Genomic DNA, 23,667 nt, shown 5'->3' with positions numbered 1-23,667 from the left:
TCTATATGCTTTGTGTTTCTGTGCCACAGAGAAGAGAAATGAACTGTGGCATCGCTCCTGCCTTCTGAACAGCTCTGCTCCGATTAAAAAAAAAAAATCTCACTGTGTTCTTTGTAAAATGGTACTGCTTAGTGTTAGTTGGTCAATCAAATATTTAAATATTGAATTAGGTGCCAAGCATCTTGGTCGCTTATGTTTTAAAGAATGTAGGATACATGGTGGGAATGAGGGGGATGGGGCCAGAGTGGAAATACAAATATAAACCTTATTTTCTTTTTTAGGAGGGAGAATCAACCTGTGAGTTTTGGTGGAAAAGGGGCAGCTTGGCATACTTTATTTTCTTCTGGTCCTGCTATTTTGATAATTTTAAATAAGAAAAGAATGTTATTTTTGTGCATAACTCTTGGTACCGAATTGGGAAGGGGTTGTGGTCTGATGTGTTGGAGCCTTTAAAAAACTGAACTGACTGTGTATGTCTTCTTTTTCCTCCTCATCTTCCACAGGATGAATTTCACCCATTCATCGAGGCACTACTTCCACACGTCCGTGCAATTGCCTATACTTGGTTCAACCTGCAGGCTCGGAAACGCAAATACTTTAAAAAGCACGAGAAGCGAATGTCAAAGGATGAAGAAAGAGCAGTCAAAGATGAGCTTCTCAGCGAAAAGCCTGAAATCAAACAGAAGTGGGCATCCAGGCTCCTGGCCAAACTGCGCAAAGATATCCGCCAGGAGTACCGAGAGGACTTTGTGCTCACCGTGACTGGCAAGAAGCACCCGTGCTGTGTCTTATCCAATCCCGACCAGAAGGGTAAGATTAGGAGAATCGACTGCCTGCGACAGGCAGACAAAGTCTGGCGTCTGGATCTAGTCATGGTGATCCTGTTCAAAGGCATCCCCTTGGAAAGTACCGATGGAGAGCGGCTCATGAAATCCCCACATTGCACAAACCCAGCACTTTGTGTCCAGCCACATCATATCACAGTATCAGTTAAGGAGCTTGATTTGTTTTTGGCATACTACGTGCAGGAGCAAGGTAGGAGCAGATTGTTCTTTCTTCTAGCCCGGCACACACTGCCCGCAAACCCCACACAAGGAACACCTGGCTTGGGTTAGATGGTCCTGGAGGCGCCTAGGTCTCGTTCACCTGCTCTGGGGAGAGTGGCATGCCCCCCTCCACTTGCTTGTCCACTGCCATGCGCAAGCTATGGAAATAGACATGGAGCTTTCCTACCTGGATAGGCATGGATATTTAAAGACCACAAAGAGATGTGTTTTCAAGTGTCTTTGAAATAATACACTTTTTCAAAGACACAGAATAGTCCGAAGTGTTTATTACACTTCATTTTTTGTCCTCGGCTACATTCTTTACATCTAGTCATCTTTTCCCAGTTTGAAAATGTAACTTGATTTATGAATAGTCAAACCGTTCTTTAACACTCTTTGTATTAACCTCCTAACTAACGAGGTAGATCAACTTTTTTCACGGATCTAGTGCTATTGCCTTGAAAAAATAGAATTAACATTTCCTATTACAGAATGCTTAAGGTAGCCAGTATCAGAAAGTATACCTTACGTAGACCTAGATTTATTTAATTTAAATATTTCTATCAACACCTACTTTTGATTGTGTAATATTCGCTGTAGATTAAAGGGATCATAGTTCTTATCTAAATAATTTATGTTATAATATTTTCCCAGAGTGACTTGGGAACACTTATTATTGTTCGTTTACTTGAGTGTAAATTCATAAAACTTACCGAGGAGGGAAGTCGCAGCTCTCCTTACAGAACAAAAACAGAAAGTAGACTGGTTACACTGGATTAAAATAAATCTCAAAAAGAATGCAGAAACCGCATACCGTACCTATTTTGAAAAATCCTTGATAAAGAGAGTGGTATAAGTGTTGCCTGAATGATTCAAAAATAGGTGATATATTTTGCTGAGTGTTTTCTGGGTTCATGAAACATGTTTATTATTTTTATTTTTCTTAATATATTTTCTTTAAGGAGGTTTAAAGAAATGCTTCAAATAAATGTATCGGTATATAGATGTCCTTGTATTAGCACAGTCCATAGGAAAACATTTTAAAAAACAACCTACCAAAAGTGGACTGTAGTTTAATCTGCCATAGGTGGTGGGTCATTTGCTAACTTGGCCTGGTGGTAGGGAAAGTGGCCTGCAGATAGCCAGCTGGCAGACGGTTATCTGATATGTGTTATATAAGTGTGGGATTTAGTAAATGGTATGAACTTCATCATCATCCCAAAATATAAAATATCAGAATTACTCTTTTGACTCAGAAATCTAGGTACTTACTATGTGCTTTTTGTCTTTGTAGTTCCTTGGTATAGTTCTAGAGATATGCTTACAAGTCATTTAAAAATTTCTAGTTTGATTTTAAATAATGGTGCTTGATATCATACATTTGGAAATATTGGTTTTTTTAATGAAAGATTGCATTTACTGTTTCTATACATTGAAAAATTTAAGTCCAAGTAATGATGGTTTGGGGAAAAAAAAATTTTTTTTCCCCTGTGTGTCCCAAAATAAAAGCACATCAACACATGACACTTAATTTGATTGACAGCTGTCTAGGAGGTGACATTTTAAGGTGGGCTGTATATATGTGTTGAATTGACTGTCAGTGTGTTGTAACTCTGTCGTGAAAGTCAAGGCTGGAAGTAAAGTTTTAGAAAGTGGGTCATGTAACTTTTTAGAGCAGGGAGGGAAGGTTTGCAAGCACTTCACTGCTGCTCGCCTTTTAACTTGCTTGAAGGCTAGTCCTTGAGGTATGCACGCGTGTACATTCACTCCTGGGGCAGGCAGCCAACTCTCTTGGTTGATGAACTGACAATAAAGAACATATCCTTTGGATTTGTGAAGATAGATTGAAGAAAGAAAAATGCATAAATGCCTTCTGCACTGCACCATCGGTCATGATAGTCATAAAGTTGTAAGCAACTCTTGCAGACCACATTTTCAGATAAAACATTGATTCTGTTGTTGTTTTTAGTCTCTCTTTTAAAAACCTTTTATTATTTTACACTGTGCACCTAATTTATATCTTCCGCTACCTGTGAGTGCACCATATCTTCTTAACATCTGTTGGCTGTTTCTTTGAAAAAGTCACATCAGGATGCTTTTGTGTTTTCCTTTTTTCAAAATTTATATCTTTTTATGTCATTTTGCAGTGCATTTGATTAAAGAAAGAATTTTAAAATATAAGTCTGTAGTCAGTCAGAGGGCTGCATATCTCCCATCGTGACTTTTTATTTCTCCTCTAAGTGCATGAAAACCCACTTAAGTATGTTTTATCAATCAGGTGAAAAAGTATAAAGAAAAACATGAAAGAAAAATCAGAAAAGAAAAATGTAATGTTTGCAACAGAATGAGCAACAGAATTACCTTTCCCCCCTTTTTTCTTTCTCTCCCCACTTCTAAACGACTGGGAGGAAAACATGAGAAAGAACAGAGAGAATGCCAAAGATGGTTGCCACTGGCACCAGGATTGGCATCAGACCCTCTTTGTTTAGCTCAGGATGCCTGTGATTTGTTAGTTGGCATCCGCATTGCAGTGTGGAGTGATGTTACAATATATTGACAATTTCCAGATCTAGAAATGTCAATAGTCCTCTTGGTTATTTATACAAGATCACAAACTGCATCTCTTCTGGAGGATGACATAAAGACCAACAAATAATAAAGTTCATTGTTGACCAACTTCCTATGCTTTTTCCCTCTTTCTCTTTTGGTTCAACCCACACTTTTTTTTTTTTTTTTTTCTTTCATGCCCAGCAGCCTCAGCCTCATCTTTTTTTGAAATGTGGAAAGAGTTACTAGAGCTTTGACACAAGCTCTAGTGCTACATCTGCATCTGATACAGTTTTGGGGAGAATGTATGCATTTTGAAATCAGTTTTGATATATAGTTCATTAGACTTGTGCATCCCATGGCCGCAAGGCAGAATTTCCTTTAAAGCTAAATCTCTTTGTTATTCAGCCTCTTCTGTGCCTAGAGTCTGGTTGACCACAATTTAGTCCATTTTTGTATTGCTCCATGTTTAGGAAAGGGTCATGTTCAATATAGTCATTTATAAAATGATACCACCCCCCACTTTACCTAAAATATACACATCATGTGGGAGTCCCTGCGTTTAAATCCATAAAATCATTTGACGGTATTGATTCAGAGGGCTGCGCTTCGGCTCTTTCGTTGCTACAAGAACCGCCATTTTGTTTGTGAAGTGCCAGGCGAGGGGGAAAAAAAAGGCAGACACTGTGCTGGATGCCAATAATGGTTGCCAGTGGCACCGAGGTTGGCATCAGACCCTCTTTGTCTAGTTGCTGAATGCCTTTGATTCGTTGGTTGGCATCCGCATTGCAGTGGGCACACTGAAAAGTTTTTGACAATCCCTGAATGAAAGCTGCTTGCTTGTTTGCTGCAGCAAACCTTAGCTGATAGAAAACCCTTCCTTTTATGTTTTTTTTTTTTTAGGTTTCTTTTTTTTTTTTTTTTTTTTAGGTTTTTTTTTTTTTTTTTTTTTCAAAGATGGTGACAGATTAAAGGAAAAAACAGCTCTGAAGTGGCCTCCATTTTCCCCAAGATATTAAAGATGTCCAGGGATTCTTGGGCAGGTGGTACCTATTCCCCATATTGTCTTTGTTACTGCCTTCTTGAAAGCAAAGCAAAACAAAACAAAACAAAAACCAGGCAAGCCTCGCGCAGCACACCTTCCCGGGACAGAAGTACGCTGTAGGATGCTGGGTGTGCTCTGGGAAGGGTATGGAGGGCTAGCTGGCTGCAGTGACATGGAATGCACTTGCCAGGACTGACTGTGGCTTTCAGTCACATCGCTGCGTATTTCTTAGGCAATTTTTAGTTCCTTCAGTTTCCACACTTCCAAATTTTACAGTAACCCATTGAGAGGACCTTTCTATTTTTTTTCTAGTTAGTAATGTGTAACAGGGTAAACGTTAAAAAAAAAAAGAAATGAGAAAACCTTCATGAGGAAACCTAATGTCAGGAAGACCAACCAAAAGGCTGAAATAATTTTGGTTGAAGTTTCCTAGATGGTCTGCATTCATATTGCTTTCTGGTTAACCACCATTATCTCGTTAATTAATAAGAAGGATTAGCAGTGCTACCCAAAAGGCTACACAGAAGGAAGTCTGGCCTGTGGAGGCGTTGAGTGGCCACACTGTGTCCTGTCTGAAGAGTGGCGTGGGGTAGGGGGCTGGGCTTTCTCTGAGGCAGGAAAGGGTTTTGAAGAAAGAGATGGATCACAACACACTAAGATGTTTCAGGATCTCAAGAGAGAGTAACTGTTGTCATGAATTTAACAGATTCGAGTTTCAACTCAGCCTGACTGATTTTTGGACTGTGTTTTGCACTCTTATTAAACATGTTTTGGAGTGCTAAAGAGGCCTGGAACCTCGTGACTCTCATGAGAGAGGAGTTTCCCTTTTAGCCTTGTGGAATCCTTAAAATTGTGGATGGCAACTTCTGTTGTTTTATTGGTAACTGATATGATGATCAAAGTGCATTTCGACATTGTGAAAAACGTGACTTGTTTACAGGGGAAGTTGTAATCATTATTATTGTTTTTGAAATAGAATCCTTCCTGGTTGTCACATCTCATTAGGGAGGAAGCAAATGCTAAGAATTGTTTTCCTCCCTCAGTTACTGACTTTTAGAATCCTTTTGGGTAACAATTATTATTTTTTTTTTTATGAAAAGCTTAAGTAGATCATTGTTTGCAAGTTGACAGCATATTTTAACCTTTTAATAAATTTCACTTCATTTGCAGCTATTTCCCATTATGGGGAAAAGGAAGCTTTCATAATCTGTTAAAACGGATTGGTGGGCTTAAATTGTGAAATGCTCAGAAAGCATGACAGTTGTATGCATGTTTGATTTAGGGGAACACTGTTAAGTTTTCCCATCTAGCGTCTTGTCCTTGACTGAACTTATGAACTCTAGTGCACACTTGTTTGCATTCTGGCTCTCGCACAATTCAGCAGATAAAGAAGGGCTCTTACTGGCCTGTCTTGCTCCTAGGCTTCATGAGACCTTTGTGGGAACATATATTGTAATATGAGATACGTAGCAATTTTGTCACTGATAAGAAGAAAACACAGGCCAGAAGTCTGCCCTCTCTGCCATGATGTTCCTGCCCTGATAGCTTTGCTGGACAATTCAAGAGTTAAACTCTGAGGCCCCAGTTGCCAGCTGGGAAAGCTTGGCATCTGTGTTCTGATATGGCAAACCAAGCTCTTGAATTGCTCTTAATATGATCTCACTTTTCAAAAGGGAAGGAGAGAGAGAGAGAGAAGGAGAGGTATATCATTTGTTATATCAATTATGATTTTCAAATATTTAAAAAGTATATAATGATCCACTTTTTGGAGGCAGCAAAGGTTGGTAAAATGTCCTGCTGACAGCATTGGGTGTCAGTCTCTGCATTATACCCTCTCACCGTATACGCTGCACTACACATTTTGTAATGAAAAATATTCATCTAGATTACACGTTTGGATTTGCAAATTTAGTGCACTATGCCTCTTGTGTGGGAAAATAACTCCATATGCAAAAGGACCAAAATGATGTTCATTATTCAGGAATCATGGTAATTTGGGGGAACAGTGCAATGACAGGAGATGATGCTTAGGTCTCCCAAGGGGTGCTCCCTGACAGATACAGGGTGTGTGCCTGCAGACTCAGCTGGGCAGGAGCCATTGAGGAGGCCTGTTGTCACTGCTTTAATTCTTTAAACTTTCTGTGTTCGAAAGTGGTACCTAAGAGGTATATCCACACATAGCTGTACTATAGATTTCGTAGGATTTTTTATTTACTTACTTGTTTTTCCCTAAATTTGGAATTTACAAGGAAACTGCCAAAAGGAAGTTAAAGTTTTAATCCTCCATTAACTTTTTAAAAAAATTAATTTATTTATTTAATTTTGGCTGTGTTGGGTCTTCAGAGCCGCACGCGGGCTTTCTCTAGTTGCGGCCAGCGGGGGCTACTCTTCATTGTGGCGTGTGGGCTTCTCATTGTGGCGGCTTCTCTTGTTGCAGACCATGGGCTCTAGGCGTGCGGGCTTGCTTCAGTAGTTGTGGCTCGCGGGCTCTAGAGCACAGGCTCAGTAGTTGTGGCACATGGGCTTAGTTGCTCCACGGCATGTGGGATCTTCCCGGACCAAGGCTCGAACTCGTGTCCCCTGCATTGGCAGGCGGATTCTTAACCACTGTGCCACCAGGGAAGCCCCCTCCATTAACTTTTTACTCTTAAGTTTGGCACTATAATTTGGAGCAACAATCCAACATATCTGATGGGTAAAGTCTGTCTCATAAACTTTCATTCTGCTTGACTGAACTGAGAAACTAGACCAGTGGGCTTAAAAAAACTGTTTTGTGACACTTTTACCCCTGCCATCCCTGCCAACCAGTTGGAATTTCAGCACCTGAAGAGGGAGGGACCCAGTGGGAGGCTGCGCCAGAATTTTCTGGAATTCATAAAAGTTGAGATAAATAGGTTTTCACGTCTGTCATCCCAGTGGCTTGCATGATAACTGACTTTATAATCAAAAGAATCATTATTGCTTTGTTGGAAGGTTAAGGTTTCAGAGAGTGGAAGTAGCCTAAGGGGCACTCATTAAAATAGGGAATTATTAAATATCTGAAAAAGATGGGCGAAGGCAAGGGTGATCCCTGGCTCTGAAACTAGTTTTAGGTGGAAGTGTCTCTGCAGTTTGTGAAAAGGTAGCATTTCCTAGTTTGAAGTTCAGGAGAGTTGAAATTGTGACGCTTGAGGAGCTTGTCCATGTATGCGCTGTGACAGAGCAAGTGATCAGCCAACGTTATGTTCAAAGCAGTTTTACAACCTTTTTTCCCTCCATCCTTGTGGCAGAGGAATAATTTTAGAAATCTCAAGGACTAGTGGTTATGTGATGGGAAACAGGAGTTATTACAGCAGCATGCCTCAGCGCCAAGCATAGCAAGAGGGGAGCTTCCTCTTCAAGCTCACTTTTCTGTGGCAGCCTGGTATGTCCTCTCATCTTAAAATACATTCTTGGGTCCTTGAACTCTAATTATGTGATGTGGTTAATTTCACTGAATTCCATTGTTGGGATTTGGCATAGAGAAAAAAATCACCGAACTGCAGAGAACTTGCGAACTTCAAGTGCCTGCTGTGGAGGAGGGGGTCTGCGGGATTAGTTTGTATTAGACTGGATGGTATAGGATGTGAGGCTAATGGGACTTGAATGCTTGGGCTTTTGGGTTGTTATATTATTCAGAAAATTGAAAGAAATGGCCACCAATTAACCAATGAGGTAGAAAGACCTTGAGGCTGAATTGAAGGCCACACATACAAGAAAAAAATACCCTCAAAATTACATCAAGCAATGTTCTAAGCGGGGAATGCATACTCTTCTTGTGCTTAAATATATTGTTTATAATAAAACACTTAGATACACATATTCTCTCTGTTTATGATGATAGTTTAAACAGGACAGCACTGATGAATCACAGACAGATTAAAGAACTCTGAATAAGAACTATATAATTGAAAATATGGGGTGATGGATGAAGTAATTTTACTGGCTGAAAGTTGCCTGGAGGTTGTTTATTTTCAGAATCCCATTTTAAGGCAGTTCAGAGCATGTAGTAAGTTATGGATGAAGCACAAATCAGTTGAAAATGGGATTTGTTTAAACAAGCGCAAAAAAAGAAAATAAGAATTGCTTTTGAGAAAAAATTCTTTAAACATATTGCAGTTTTAAAATTCTGGCTAGCGTCAACTCCATGTCTCAAAATAGAAACTTTAATAAATAGTATTGAGTTGAATTGTAAAATACATGTATCTCCCACAAAACTACACAAAAGCATTTAACAAGCACCAGTTCATAATTGTGACACTAATACATATTCTGATGCAGCGTGAAGCTGAGGATTTTTTTTAAAACTTCATTTTTCAAAACTCACATTGAAAAATATACATGGAGAAATGTATTGCTGTTAACAGGGAATGGTAGAGCTTAGGACAAAAATCTGATCATAAGCGCAGATGTTAAGATAGTTATTTGAAATAGGGTGTATTTTGTAATTCGTGTGAGTAGGGGATTGCATTTGTGCCCATGTTAATAACCCGAATATGTCAGTATGAAGTCTATAGCCCTCTATTAGTGAATTCTGAAGTGTGAAAAATGTTCCTGCTTAGGACAACTTGTATTTTATTATTCTGACATCTGCAGTTTCTGGATGGATTACCTTAAATTTGCTATGCTATGTTAAAAGCCTTGTTTTATGAGGTTGGTCTCAGCTTCTGGCCTTAGTGTCAGGAACCCTGCTACGTGATGCAACTTGCCTTGTTAGGTTTAATTGACCAAAGCTGATGTGTTAAAACAATTCATTTGTGTTGTAACTTATGCCCTGGCTAACTTGCTACCTGAATCCTTTGACCTTGACTTGTCTGGGTCATGAAATGGCTGCAAGCTGTTTGACCTTTCTATTGTGTAGTAATGTCACTGTTTCCTCTTATTCTTTTATGGTAATAGCTGACAAAAAGCCCCAGCCCTGACTTTACACCCCAGTGGATTCCAGGCGTCCCTTCGCAGTAGTGATGTCTTCTGTTTGACATGGTCTAGCCGTAGAAGTGACTTTCTTTTGTTTGCTGACAGTGATGGGGACAAATTTGCAGCTCTCCTTGCTCCAGGAGGTGGGGGGTAGTATTCTGGCATTTAGAGGGATTTGGATTTCTTCTGCTTAGATTTTCAGTTTCCGTGTTTTATGATTATTCGTATCACCATTTCCTTTTCCCCTCTCTTCTGAGGTTGGCTTTTCAGCTTTTTATATTTATGATTTCCTTAATAATTGCTTTTCAACATTTTCGGCTGTTACAATAAAAATATTTTATTGTCACTATATAGGGTAAAACTGGTAAATTTAGTTATGCTTTGGATTAGCAATGTGTAAGTCCTAAAATGACTGACTTATAAACTTCACCTCTTAAACTTGTCTGGTATTGGAAAAAGCTGTATACTAAACATGTAGGATTAAAACATAATTTTTAAGAAATGAGAGTCATGTTGTAACTTTACATAGTCCATCTTATAGTTTTAGGGGAAACCTATTCTTGCGACTTCGATAGCTAAATTTCAAAGCGTAGTGAACCATTGGTAAATCTGAAGCTTTTACTTCTTTGGGGACATTTGCCAGCGTGTGAAATTCAATGCTTATTTTAACAAATATAAAAATTGTTTTTTCCCTTCTTTATGAAACCCTCCTATGCAAAAATAGAGAATTTTACCTCTGTTCTCTTCCGAAGCAGTGAAATAATTTTATTTTTAAAATATTGGAAATGCCTTCTAAAATGTTAAAACACAGATATTTTTATCCTACCAAATTTTTCTTTGCCAAATATGACATTGTAGTTCATGATTTTTCCTATATTTGCCAGATTAAATATTTAAAATCCAAGCTGTTACATTTTATTTTTAAATTATTAGAGGGAAAAAAGGAAGTTTAAGTTTGAATGCGCATTTCCTTACTTATACGTCCCATACTGTTTATCCATGTGTGGGGATACACTGACAGATGAGAGACAATGTGGTCCAGGCACAAGAACCTTGGAAGAAAACATGCAATTTTTCTATTCCCATTTTAAAAATATCTGAAATGGCAGGTGAGAGAGTTTTTCTTTCTTTTTGGTTGTTGCTGTTTTAAACTATTTTTCCCCCAGGAATGTTCACAAGATCAAGGAATTTAAATGCTTTTCAGCATTAATTGTGTTGATAATCCAGCATCCTGCGGATCCAAGGAAGAAAGGTAAATGAAACGTCTGATTTTGGTCAATAGCCTCCGCGTCTCTCTCCTGTCCATAAAATCCAGTCTAGACTTGAAAACACCTCTCATGCCTTTCTGCTCACTCATTGGTGTTTTCAGTGGTGGAGTCCACCAAGAATCGAGTTTGGATGTGGTTAGTGGGCTGATGGGTCATATGTAGTGGGACTGTGATACAAGAACAGCGGCCAGCCCCCAAGGATTTAAAAAATGTCTGTGATTTCTTCCAGAAGTCTGCCTCAGTTCCTCCACCGAAATGATGTAAAACAAATCGCAGCTGCTGAGTTAAAGATCCTAAGTTCCTGCATCATGTGTAATTGATGTGTGTGTGTGTGTGTGTGTGTGTGTGTGTGTGTGTGTGTGTGTGTGTGTGTGTGTGTGTTGCAGAGTTGAAAAGAAGTGAAGGTAGAGAAAAAAAGAGAGAAGTAGGGCCTAGATCTTTCAGGAATGACTTAAGAAGGATGATTCATTCATAGATTGAGGAGTAAATAACATACCATTTAAAATATTCTGTCAGCTTTGGATTTTGGATTCCTTCACAGTTGAGCACATCTCCCTTCTTCCTGCCTTTTAGTTTTTGTAGAACATAGAAAAATAAGTGCATGAATGTGACATGTCTTCGTAGTCTTGCTTCTTCTCTTTATCAATTTTGTGACCTTGGCTACGTCACTTAAGCTCCACGTGCTTTAGTTTTCTGTCTTGTAAAATGAGGATTAGAATGCCCGCTCCGCAGGGCTGTTTTAGGATTACATGAAATAATTCATGTAAGTAAAAGCAATGATGTTATTAATAAGAGTGATTATTGCTCTTTATAAAGGAACATGGCATAATATAGACATCCAGAGGAGATGCCCAATAGTGAAGAGAATGAGTGATTAGGTGTTGCAGCAAGAGGTCATCAATTAGTTTATGTGTATCTCAGGTGATAAGACCCTCCAAAGAGAAAGTGAAAAGTCCCGATCACAATGATGTGTATAGATATTTCCTAGTAGGAACATGTTCCTAGTTGTGTATGGTTTTTATATCAACTTAAAGTAGAATTACTGTACAGTTTTAGCAGTCCTCTATAGCAGACTTATCAGAGAGTTAATTTCTTGATCAATCTAGGAGTCCCTGAAAGGAAGGAGTAAAATAATTTTATTAGTTGGCTCTTTGAGTAAATAACTTTGTGTTAAGTGAAGGGTGTAGTAGGAAGTACTTGTAATTCATTGTACTCCAGTGAAAACATAGGACTTTTAGTTATAAAAACATGAAATTGCCAACATTTGGGAGAGCTACACTTATGTTTTAGATTTGGTTGGACAGAAGTGGTGACGTTGTGGACTGGATTGTTCTAGAGGAGCAGGCTGCTGGTTTTTAGACTTGAGTCTGAAAGTGTCTTATTTAAAAATGATGCCTAGTTGGGTCAAAACTCAAAATGTTTCATTAGTTACGTGAATTGTTTTCACTTTATTTCCACTGGACTCTTCCTCTTTAAGTCAGTCTTTCCCACTCGTCCTTTTTTATGGTGTTAAGAAAATTAATTAAATAATCTTTAGAGGAAAAAAGTTAATATTTCTTACTTGAAGTGATGTCACCTTTTCTAAGAACAATTGAAAGCCAAATGGGAAGTGGTTAAAACATCTTCTTCTTCTTCCCAAATTAGATTTAGGATTAGCGCTTGAGTTTTGTGGCTCTGGTTGGTTGGATCCGGTGGTCCTGAAGCCTCTCTTGTGGGCCAGATTTTCCTTGGGGAACCAGTCATGGTGCTTCTTGCCCATGGGCGGTGGGTTGCTCCTCTCACTTACTTTGTACAGCAGATTTGCAAAGTGGACAGGTTAGCCCATACCCACAGTCTCTACTAGGGAAATATCTTAAATCACACGTCACACTGATGCACTGCAAAAAAATTTCATATTCTTCTATGCAGCATTTTAATTATAATTATACTTAGGGTTTCTGGCCAGGAGTTAATAGGAAAAGTTATCTCACTGTTTGTCTGTTAAAGGGTAACTAGGGTGTGCAGAAAGTAGAATCAGAACATTGATTAGCTTGCTCTGATTATGGCACATAATTTTTAATAATCTGTGTCATGTCTTTTCTTTTTGAGAACATACCTGATGTTGCTATTCTGTTCAAAATCAAGAAGCATGTATTTTATTTAGTACATAAAAAAGTACATCCAGAATTTTTTGACATGTGTAAACTGGATTGCTGTTGATGGCAGAAGGATTTAGTATTTTGTCCTTCTAATACATTTGAAAAGCTTTGTTTGCACTTAGGATTTAAAGTTGATATTGACCTGAAATGGTCAATGTGCATTGACCATGTATGCAAATCGATGCATACATGATTCTTAAATACAGGTTGCCTTTCTTAGCCTCCTGGTGAAGCTAACATATTTCTTTAAATTTCCTGATGGTAAAGCATTAATATTTTTGGTTAAGACTTACAGTTATCATGTAACAGTATCTGTTCTATTTACAGTCTCCAAATAAGGGAAAAGCTGCTTATAGTAATATGAGGATCACTGGTCTTACAATAATTAAATAGACTTGTTATACTACATTAATCCCTTTTGGAACATTTGGAATGACTTCTTAGTACTAACAACACAGTATTAGGGCCTACAATTAATCTGCTTTTTGTATCCAACATTTGTATAATATAAAACGTGTATAGAGAAACATATTTCAGGTTTAAGATGAGTTCATAGGAGGACAAAATGAAATTATATTGGACTATTAAGGAAAATGAATATGATTCTAAGTACTGATAAAATATGGAATTCATTTCAAGTTAGCGTAGGTAGACAAATTGTTTTTCATAAGTTTTTGGTTTTTTCGTGAAGACCTTTTTTTTGGCTCTCAGAATAACTTTTTGGGACTTCCCTGGCGGTCCAGTGGTTAAGACTTCGCCTTCCATCGCAGGGGTTGTGGGTTTGATTCCTGGTCGGGGATTCCACATGCCTCATGGCCAAAAAACCAAAACATAAAACAGAAGCAATATTGTTATAAATGCAATAAAGACTTTAAAAATGGTCCACTTAAAAAGAAAAATCTCAAAAAAAAAAAGAATCGCTTTCCGCCTAAGGTCCAAGATTTGCACATGACACACCAGATATATGCAGTATGAAATGGAAGCATTTGTTCAATCTAATATCCAGGAGGTGTGTTAACACCTTGTGAGCTGGTGTTTCTTGCTTGGTCCCTGCATTGATACAGCTATTTATTAATCCTGGAGAAAATGAAGCAGACCCAATTTCAGAGTCTGGTCCAATCTTGTTCTGTGTTTCATGGAAATGGTTTAGTTAAGGACAGACTGGGCATTCACTATTCAAACAGAATTATTACAGATTTGTTAGAGTTCTGACTTAGGATTGTGTTTACATCTTCTGTTGTGGAAGCCCCATGAGGCATAATTTCCTCCTGTATGTGGGTTCTTTTATTTTTGTTGAGTTTTTCACACCCGGGGATGTGAATTCAACCTTGGGTATTCCAGTTACAGGGAAAAAATTTTGTGAAGGATGTAGTATTAGTTCATTTCTGGGGCAGATTGCATGCATATGTACAGAGTACCATGGAAGTGCTGGGATTATTGAGCGGTTTGCAGCCATTTTAGAGCATGTGCCTGGGACCAGCTAACACATTGTCAGGGAAAACATGATGTAGCAACAATATTAGATCATGCAAATGAGACTACTGAATAGTAATAGTTATGGGCAATATTTTGGAAAACACTGATTAGTGACAGTTTTATTACAGCAAATGTATGTATCAAGTCCCCAGATTTCATTGTAATGCACTGAAAACAGATGTCAAAGTGTCCCAAACAGAATTTCATGGTTAATCTACATATTGCATGGAAAGTACAAACAAACCATTTAGAATTCTGTTATTTAATCCTTTTAGAAGGAATGAAAATATACAATTTAGATTTACTCCATTCTTTCTTTTAATTTCAGTTTTTGTTTCCTAGGGGCTGATGATAAATTATTTTTTTTTCTTTGCTATTTTCTTAAGATGCATATGGGAGAAGACATATCTGCATATGGACATGGTTTTACTTAACATACTTTGAACTGTAAGTTTCTGAACATAAGGTCTTTGCATTAAAAAAAAAAAAAAAAGGCTCTAAATTATTTAGTGACCTGGTAATGGAATTAACCTTCTTCTATTCCTTTGTTTACTGATGTAGAGTTTCACTCTATGCCACATAGTGACTGAAGCAGCGTGCTGAAGCGGAAGGGAGGAAAATTGGTAGCCCTCCCTCCTGCAAGTACCTGGGAGACTTGGGGACCTCTCAGTGACTCAGTTTCTTTATCTGTCAAATGACAGAGTTGGCCAGAAGACTTCCACTCTCCCACTCTCCCTCTTAGCTCCAGCATCTTAGGAATTTGGCTTCTGGTTACCCTGGCAGGGGGAAGATCCCCTTCACATTAAGCAATATTTAATGAAGTTTAGCATACTCTTGTTAAATCTGGGATTTTAATACGTTTTATTTATTAAAGAGAAATAGAAAATGTGTAACCTGACTCTTGAGTAACACTTTCATGTTGCTCAATTCAAAGTCCAATAGTCAAATCATTTGGTTCAATCTAGATAAAAAGCTTGCTTTTTAAAGAAAGAGGTCTTTAACTCATAGATTTTTAGAGCTGGAAGAATCCCTAGAGACCTTCTCACTTTACAGCTGTGGGTACTGAGTCTAAGAGAGGCCCAAAGCCACTTTGGTTGTTTGCATTAGTTTTACTGCTACATGGGCATAAATAAGCATAAATAATTAAAAGTGTTATTTTGTGAACATAGCAGCAAGTTTTTTTAGGTACAAAGAGAAAATTTGTGATTAAAAGATATGTGTTATCATTTGTAATTTATTGAAACCAATTGATTCAAGAGTTCAGTTTTTTTCTTTTATAGCTTTTCATAGGATATATTCTATTGAAGTCACCCTATAGCTATGGTCTTCACGAGGATGACTATCTTTATCTTTTTCAGTGGGTGAAAAAAACTGTTTAAGTTATGGTCAACTAATATGGATTTGATCGTAGTTGGAAAACAGAAAGGATCCATTAAAAATGTACTGCCAGATTTCCAGTAACCATTAAAGGTCACGTTTGAGACTGGTTGTAAGAAAAACTTTTTCTTGAAAGTCAGGTATTGGAAGAAAAAATGGGAGCTGGTTATGAGGAGCTGATTTAAGTTCTGCTTCCTGGATGTCTACAATTTTCAGATTAGCTTGATAATTACTATGTCTCCATTTTCCTTTGTGTGGTGCATATCTCTCATCTTAGTTGAAAAAACTGCTTTTTTTTCCCCAGTTTAAAACAAACATTCATATGCCTTCTTTTATTTGAGATGTTTCTAAGAATTTTTTCTTAGTTTAATTTTAGAAACCCAAACATGTTAAATTCACAAGAGGCATTCAATTTTAAAAGGGAACTTTCAGTGAATCCTTTTGCTAAGGTAAGAATTCTTTTATAACATGAAAGATTTGTCTGTAAATTATATGAGTGTCCTGTAATGTACTTATATATATCAAGGCACCCCTGAGTATAGCAGAGATTAATAACTTTTAAAGCAGAGATATTAGCAGTATTAGAAAAAGTTTAGTATCAGCTACTTTTAGCAGCTAACTTCTGGTTTGAGAGTTTATGAGGAAAGCTTGAAAGCATGTTTTCAAGGCACAGTTGTAGATGGAAAAATAGATGAGTAAAAGTTGGGTATCATGTAAGTGAATGACAGCAAAATCGGTAGAAATGTTGTGGGAGCACATTATAAAATAGATAAGTATTTATGGAATGAATAAATATAAATTACTTAAACTGAATATAGAACATTAAGGGCAAATCAGATAACTGCTACTGTGGTAGTTTAAAAGTTCCTCAAACTGGGAAGAACTGATTTTTACTGAGACTTGTTTTGTTTTCTTTTATATCTCCACTGGTGACTGGTCACTGTATAAGAAGTGTCTGTATCTTATATGTGCTTTAAGTTTCAGGAATGAGTAAAATAAAACCATATGAAGTGTAGTATCTGTATTAGCAATCCAACAGCTTCTAGAATCAAGCTGGGGCTTTAAATGTTTGTTTTACTGTTATTCACTATGTGGTTAGGTAAATTGGTTATATTTTCTAAGATTCAGTTTTTTGAGCTGTGCAGTGGGTTGTGAGGGTGAAATGAGAACATGCTTGTGACGTGCTTAACACCATGCCTGTCATATTGCAGATACTCAGTAAGATGTTTGCAATTATTGCTGTGACTTGTAATTAGCAACCACTATGGTGCTTGCTCATAGTATGTACTGAGTACTTATTTGTTCAATGAATGAATGCTTACCACCTATACTAAGGATTCTGGAAGACTTGATCTCCCTTTTGTGGGGCAGAGCATTAAATTAGGGACAGTACTCTGCCAAAAGTAGGAAGAAACATATTATGATAGCAAAAATAAAAATATTTTAGTTTCTATGGAATGTCTCAAAATCGATCCATAAAGAAATGAACGATATAGAAGCACAGTGAATCATAACGCTCACTTCAGTGTCTGTAGGTGACTGAACGAAATAGCCTTACCTAGGAGCATAAAGACATGCTGGATTCCTGTATAAATTTCTGCTTAGAATCCAGTATGCTTTACATTATCCATTTTTCATAAGGCTTCTCATTTGGGTTATCGGGAAATCTCAGACATAAACATAATCAGAAAGAAAAAAGAACATATCTGTAACTGTTGCCTAGCAGGGAATACCTGAGGCACTGGTATTTTATGCAGGAAACCGAGACTTTAAAATCCCAAACGTTTTCATGGGCTCGAATGGGGATATATATATTTTCTCCTTTGTGTCTCTGATAGCGCTGAATTATAGTCCCGCAAAAAGCTGAGAAGAGAGATCTTATTATTTTGTGTAAGATTATTTTCTGAAGAATAATTTTGGACTGCTTTGTCTTATTCATTAAAAATACATTACATAATTTAAAAAAGTCATTTCACTAACGTATATTTTAAGTGCCTAAAAAATTTTGGTGTTGGCAACTTTTCCTCAATAGTTATTCGGTAATAATCTTTATCCTGTTATTATTCATTTGACCAGTCATTATTAGGTTTTCCTGAAGAGTGTGTGTGTGTGTGTGTGTGTGTGTGTGTGTGTGTGTGTACGTACGTAGATATGGTACATTAATTCTTTTTATTTGGTGTGTGATTAATATGATCCTGCATATATCATATAGTCAGGAAAGTAGACACGTATGGATTTATTAAAATGTATCTTTCAAGGAAAATATAAAACACTTGATATACAGGTGAAAAACAGTTGAGAAATGCATTTATTGAGTGGGAGCTCTGTACTAAGCATTTCAATATTTTAAAGGGTTAGGAAAAAATAGTGAAAATATAGATGACCTCTCCCAAATAATTTATCAGTAGAAAAGAGAGGATAATGGTCACCTGTAGTGAGAGAAAGAAAAATGACCAAGATAGTAGAAAAAGTATACAACTAACTAATGGTCTCACCAACTACTATATATAGTTGGATTTGCCTAGCTCTCTGGGTGGAGACCCTGTGGGACTGCACTGGAAAGGTCACAGAGAGGAGGTGAATCTCAAGCAGAGTTTTCTCAGGGGTTATATAACAAAAACAAAACAAAATGAGGTAGATAACCAAGAATCTGCATCTTATATAAATGCATTCTATTTGGCAATGACATATACTACATGAGAATTATATATTTTATTATTTTGGTAGCCTAACAGATTTAGTGTTTTTAATAATTTATTAATAAGGGAAAAATCTAATAGTAAGTTGTAACCCAGATGCTAAAATACTCAATACTAAATGGCTTTGATTAATTAATCTCTTTTTTAGGGTAGATAATAATATTCTAATAATTCTAATTAAACATTATTCTTATATATGGCTTAGCTTCAGATTTCAGTGTAATCCTGTATACATTGTTTTAAAATGTTTTATTTAATATCTTTTTAATTTATCTAATAATTTGTTTTAGATACTTTAGAATTGAGAAGATAATTCTATAGGCAGTTAAAAAATCTGGAAAGCAGAATGTGCTGCAAAAATATTTTGCTTAAAATATACTCTAAAGTTAGGTGAATTCAGTTTCGTGTCCAGTTTATATCACTGTTATTATTATTATTTTAAAAATCAAGTGTGGCTCTCCAACTCACTAGAAAAAAAGAATTGTTTCAGTGTGATGAGGTATGTTTTATAGTCAGGCTGAAATATCTGATCCGATGCAAACTTATACTTCTTTTACTAAGAGCAATGGATCGATACAGTGACACACCCAACAATAAAATAACCCCCAGCTTCATATATTGAATTTTCCTAATATATTTTTCTCTCTGTAAGTGATACCTATTCTAGAATATAATGTTTCCTCATAGAAAATTAGAGAAAAAATATAAATGAAAACTTTGATAATCCTTTGGCTGTAGCTATAACATAGGTAACTTCTTTAAACTAGCTTTCAAGCCTTAAAGTTTACCAGGCTTAACCCCTGAAGAAAGAATTGAATCCAGTTTGTGAAATGCTAAGTTCCTCTATGCTTCCTCACCTCCTCAGACAAATAAGATGTGAATATAAGTTCTTAGAGGGCACAGATCTTTTTTCATACTTCTCTTCCCCTTATTCCTCATGAGGGGATATATACAGTATTGATTGTATAGTTGAATGTTGATTATGATGTGCAGATACAGCGAGATTATAAACACTGAAATTTAAAAGGAAAGGTCTCAATTTGCCATTTTATGATGGCATTTTAAAGCCATCCTCCTATCTACAAACAAGTTGCTTAGTCACTCAGCAAATATTCATTGAGTACCCACTGTGTATCAGGCACTGTGCCGGGTATGGGGATTTCAATATAGAGAAGACGAGCGTTGTACTAACTTTTCAATAGGGAAAGACAACTTAAGAGGAATCATCTGATGTTTATTATTATTTTTCTTAACTGAAAAGTTGGTATTAGCTGCTTAGTAAACACTTGTGGAAAGAGTAATGTTAGTGATTTTCATCTGAAGGAAATGACTTAGGAAAACTTGTGACAATTTCTGAGAAAACAGTGAGGCCATGGGAATAGATGATTTTGATGAACAAGCATGATTTTTTCATCTGTATGACAAAAAATAGTTTTGTCGGGTACACATGCTAATAACAAGCATGTTCTATGACATCTTATAGCGTGTAGCTTTTCTTGCAGGAAATTGAAAACATGTCAGGATGCCTGCCTTTCTGAACTCTGGCCTTGCTCCTAACTCTGGCCTAGCCCTAGCCATTGCACTGGGCTCTGAGCGGCATTAGTACCATTCAGAGGTGAGAGAATCAGGAACAGTAGTGAAGCTTGGAGGAAGAGTGAGTACGTGTTAGGCTTCGCGATGATGATGGCAATAAATAGAAGAAACAGAAGAATAGAAGTGTGGCATTGGAGGTACACTCAGTAATTTCTCCAGCTCCTCAGATGTCAGCAGATCTGTTGCAGATTTTGCAGCTAACGTGGCAGCCTGAGAGGTGACTGTGGTTTTGGAGGAAGTGACTGGAAGCACAGGGAGTTGAAATTTGCTGGAAGGAGCCATGAAAACAGTGTCATAAGTTTGGAATTGGAAGTACTGAGCCTAAAACTTTCACTGTTGTGGCCTCTCCCGTTGCAGAGCACAGGCTCCGGACGCTCAGGTTTAGCGGCCATGGCTCACGGGCCCAGCCGCTCCGCGGCATGTGGGATCTTCCCGGACCGGGGCACGAACCCGTGTCCCCTGCATCGGCAGGTGGACTCTCAACCACTGCGCCACCAGGGAAGCCCTGTTTTTATCATTTTTAGCTGTACGACTCTTACCAAGTGTTTAGAGTTCCCGAGGCTCCATTTCTTCTGTGTAAAGTGGGGATAATAATCTTAAAAGCTTTCAGTAGGGCTAAATGAGTTAATGACTTGGAAAAGGTCTTACCTAGCGACTTCAGCCTCAACAGATAGTTTGAGTAAAGGAAGGTAAGATTTTCTAGGCTGTGGTGATTTTCCACTATGCTTTTTAGTATATAGTTGTTCAGCTAACACTTAGTGAGCACTTACTATGTATCAGGCATTGTTTTGAGAGATTTATCTGTGTGACTTGTTTATCCCTCCTTAACCATGTGAGGTACTTTACTGTCCTTTCACAAATGAGAACTCTGTGGCCTAGTTTAGTGACTCAGAGCAAATTTAAACCCGTGTGGTTTGTCTCTGGAGCTCTTTCTTAACCCTACTTCTAGATGGTGAAGTTACTCTATTCACATTAGGGCAGAAGGAATAAGAGAAAATGTTATAGAGTGAGGAATAATCTCTGCATGTTAAAAAGATAAGCTCATTTTAACTTATTCACACATTTTAAAAAGGATTGAAATGATCATTTTTTTATCTTTGACTTGTAAGTTGTTTCTTTCAATTCTGAATAATTAATTCGGATATAGAAAGTAAAAGTTATAGTGATTTCCAAGCTAGTCTTTTCTCCTAAGCTAAGCATTCTTTCTCATTTGTTGTTTCCTCTTATTCTAGTGTGCTTTTGTATGAGACCCTGAAATTGGATGTGTTTATTGTGTAGACCACAAAGGATACATAGGGAAGATAAAACAGCCTTAAAGAGAGGATTAAGCAAGTCAAGAGCCATACATGGTAATCCAATTCTTCAAGAATAGGCATCATGGCCTTTATGATTGGTTTATGATAAAAACCCTCCCTACTTTACTCATGCCATGCTAAACTAATGGTTTTCCTTACAAGTCTCAGAATATTTTTTCTTCTATCATTATTATTTGTTAGAAGAGCTGGGACATTTTTCTCAGGTTCATTGACGTTTGCTTACATCTGAGTAAATTTACTCTGGGTTCCTCCTGTGATGAGAGTTTTCTGAAGAAAATAGGTACGTGAACGAAGGACAGGTATTTTGATTTCCGTTATAGTTTCTTTGTAGAATTTTTCTAAACAGAGACAAAACTATTTTTGAATTTTTGGTGCCTGCTTTGTGGATTATTTAGATCAGAGGTTATGAGATTTGTAAGTCATCCTAGGGTTTGCAGAGCAAACACTCCTCCATCCCCTATTCCTATATGTTTCATTGATCTTTTGGCTCAATGGATTCATTTCCTTTTTAGATAAGACAGTGAGACTTTGAGAAGGATAATGTGATGGAAGGATCCAGAAATGACTCTGCTTTCTCTTCAGAAAAGACAGGGATCCCTCTTATTATTGCTGCTTTATTGTTATGGTACTAATTAATAATTGGTACTGATAGCAGCAATAACAAAAATAACTACAGCGTGTTGAGAATGTCCTGTGTATCACATGAATTATTTAATGTAATCATTATAGTTACCCAAAGAAGTAGGTATATTATCATCATTTAATAAGCGAAGAAGTTGAGGTTAAATATGTTGAATAACTCTCCAGTCAGACAGCAAGTAAGTGACAGAGCTAAGTTTTGAACCCATGACTGTCCCCTTCACATCTCATATTCCCAACTTCACTACTACTACTTCTCCATTTAAAAAGCCTGTTCTTTAATCATCTCCAAGTAGAACGATTTCTTTTATTAAAGGGTCTTTCTTCATTTTCAAGGGATGTCAGTTGCATTTTATAATCATTACACCTGTCAATTAAAGAGCTGTCACCAAATCTGAGTGTGGTCCTTCCTACCTAGAGTAGGAAATAATTACATATATTTTTTCTGTGCACTGTAAATATTTCTTCTTTCCAGCTGCCTAGATGTGCATAGGTTTGTTCCTCAGACACTGCTGTTCTGTCCCTCAGTGAGCAACAAGTGACAGACATTTCTCTGGTGTTCTTAGACATTGTCTCAAAACATTTAAGCACGTTGGCTTTATATATTTGCCCCCAGACATGAATGTAGATACTTTTCTCTTCCTAGTCCTTTGATTTCTTTTCAGAGATACTTTATAAAAAGACCAGTGAAAGCCCAGGCTGAATCAGCTTGAGTTCGTGCAGCCCTGCACACCATCGGGATTGCTCTCGCCCTGAATGAGGAGTCCATTGTCCTCCAAGACATTATGTTAAAGCCTTAACTGTGAACTTCCAGTCAAGATGCTAGACTTGCCAGTTAGTTACACAGAAACTATTCTGTCTGGGCTGGAATGTGGCAGTTAAGACAGGGGAACTTTGATCTTCAAGATAAAGTGGGTACAGACACTAGTGCACTGTTGCCATTTCACCACAGTTTTAATTTGTATAGTTTTTTCTCACTTTAATCTAAATTCCTTAAACTTGTGTCCAGTGAATGGTGGGATGACACAATCAATGAGTATATTGTTAGAAAACCTTTAAGAAAAGCCAGTGCAGTTCATTCCCTAAGACCAGGCCCTGCCAACCCCCCAGCCTCCCCGCCCCAGTCAAGAGTTACAGGGATATTTAGTTATGTCAGTTTTCTTTTAGGATGTGTGCCAAACTTTAATCTCTGGATTTGATATTTATGGGGTTGTTTATTTATTTTTTTAACCCTGTCAAAGTTGTCTTAGCTGGCTCTAAGATGGCAGTAACCATAACAAGGTCATAACATTTAATATTTATTAAGCTCTTACTATATGCCAGGCACTGTGTTAAAAGGCTTTGCATAGAGTTTCTCATTTAATCCTCACCAGTACTTGACATGGAAGCCATCACTCTTAGCATCATCATCATCCTGTTAGAAGTGGAAATACTCAGACAGAAGGAGGTTCAGCCATGACCCGAGTTTGTACAACAGTGGGTAAGAGAGAGAGCAGGGATTTGAATCTGGGTATTTGGGCACTGGAGCCCTGCACACCTGGCTCCCTGACTTCTCATTTGTCCTGTGGTTTTGGGCAAGTAAAGCCCA

General features: G+C 37.4%; 1 protein-coding gene across 4 annotated transcripts in view; it reads left to right on the top strand.

Moving 5' to 3' along the window:
- NFIB (nuclear factor I B) overlaps positions 1 to 23,667 on the top strand; it is a 230,145-nt gene that overhangs the window by 6,152 nt on the left and 200,326 nt on the right. For all 4 annotated transcript variants that reach the window (XM_024760493.1, XM_024760491.1, XM_024760490.1 and 1 more), the window contains exon 2: positions 504 to 1,035. In XM_024760493.1, the coding sequence (XP_024616261.1) occupies positions 504 to 1,035 (532 nt within the window). The remainder of the gene's footprint in view (positions 1 to 503; positions 1,036 to 23,667) is intronic.

This window comes from Neophocaena asiaeorientalis, unplaced genomic scaffold (genome assembly GCF_003031525.2).
Source record: "Neophocaena asiaeorientalis asiaeorientalis breed wild unplaced genomic scaffold, Neophocaena_asiaeorientalis_V1.1 scaffold174, whole genome shotgun sequence".
Taxonomy (NCBI): Eukaryota; Metazoa; Chordata; class Mammalia; order Artiodactyla; family Phocoenidae; genus Neophocaena; species Neophocaena asiaeorientalis.
Note: the sequence above shows the minus strand (reverse complement) of the source record. Positions and strands in the feature narration are given on the sequence as shown.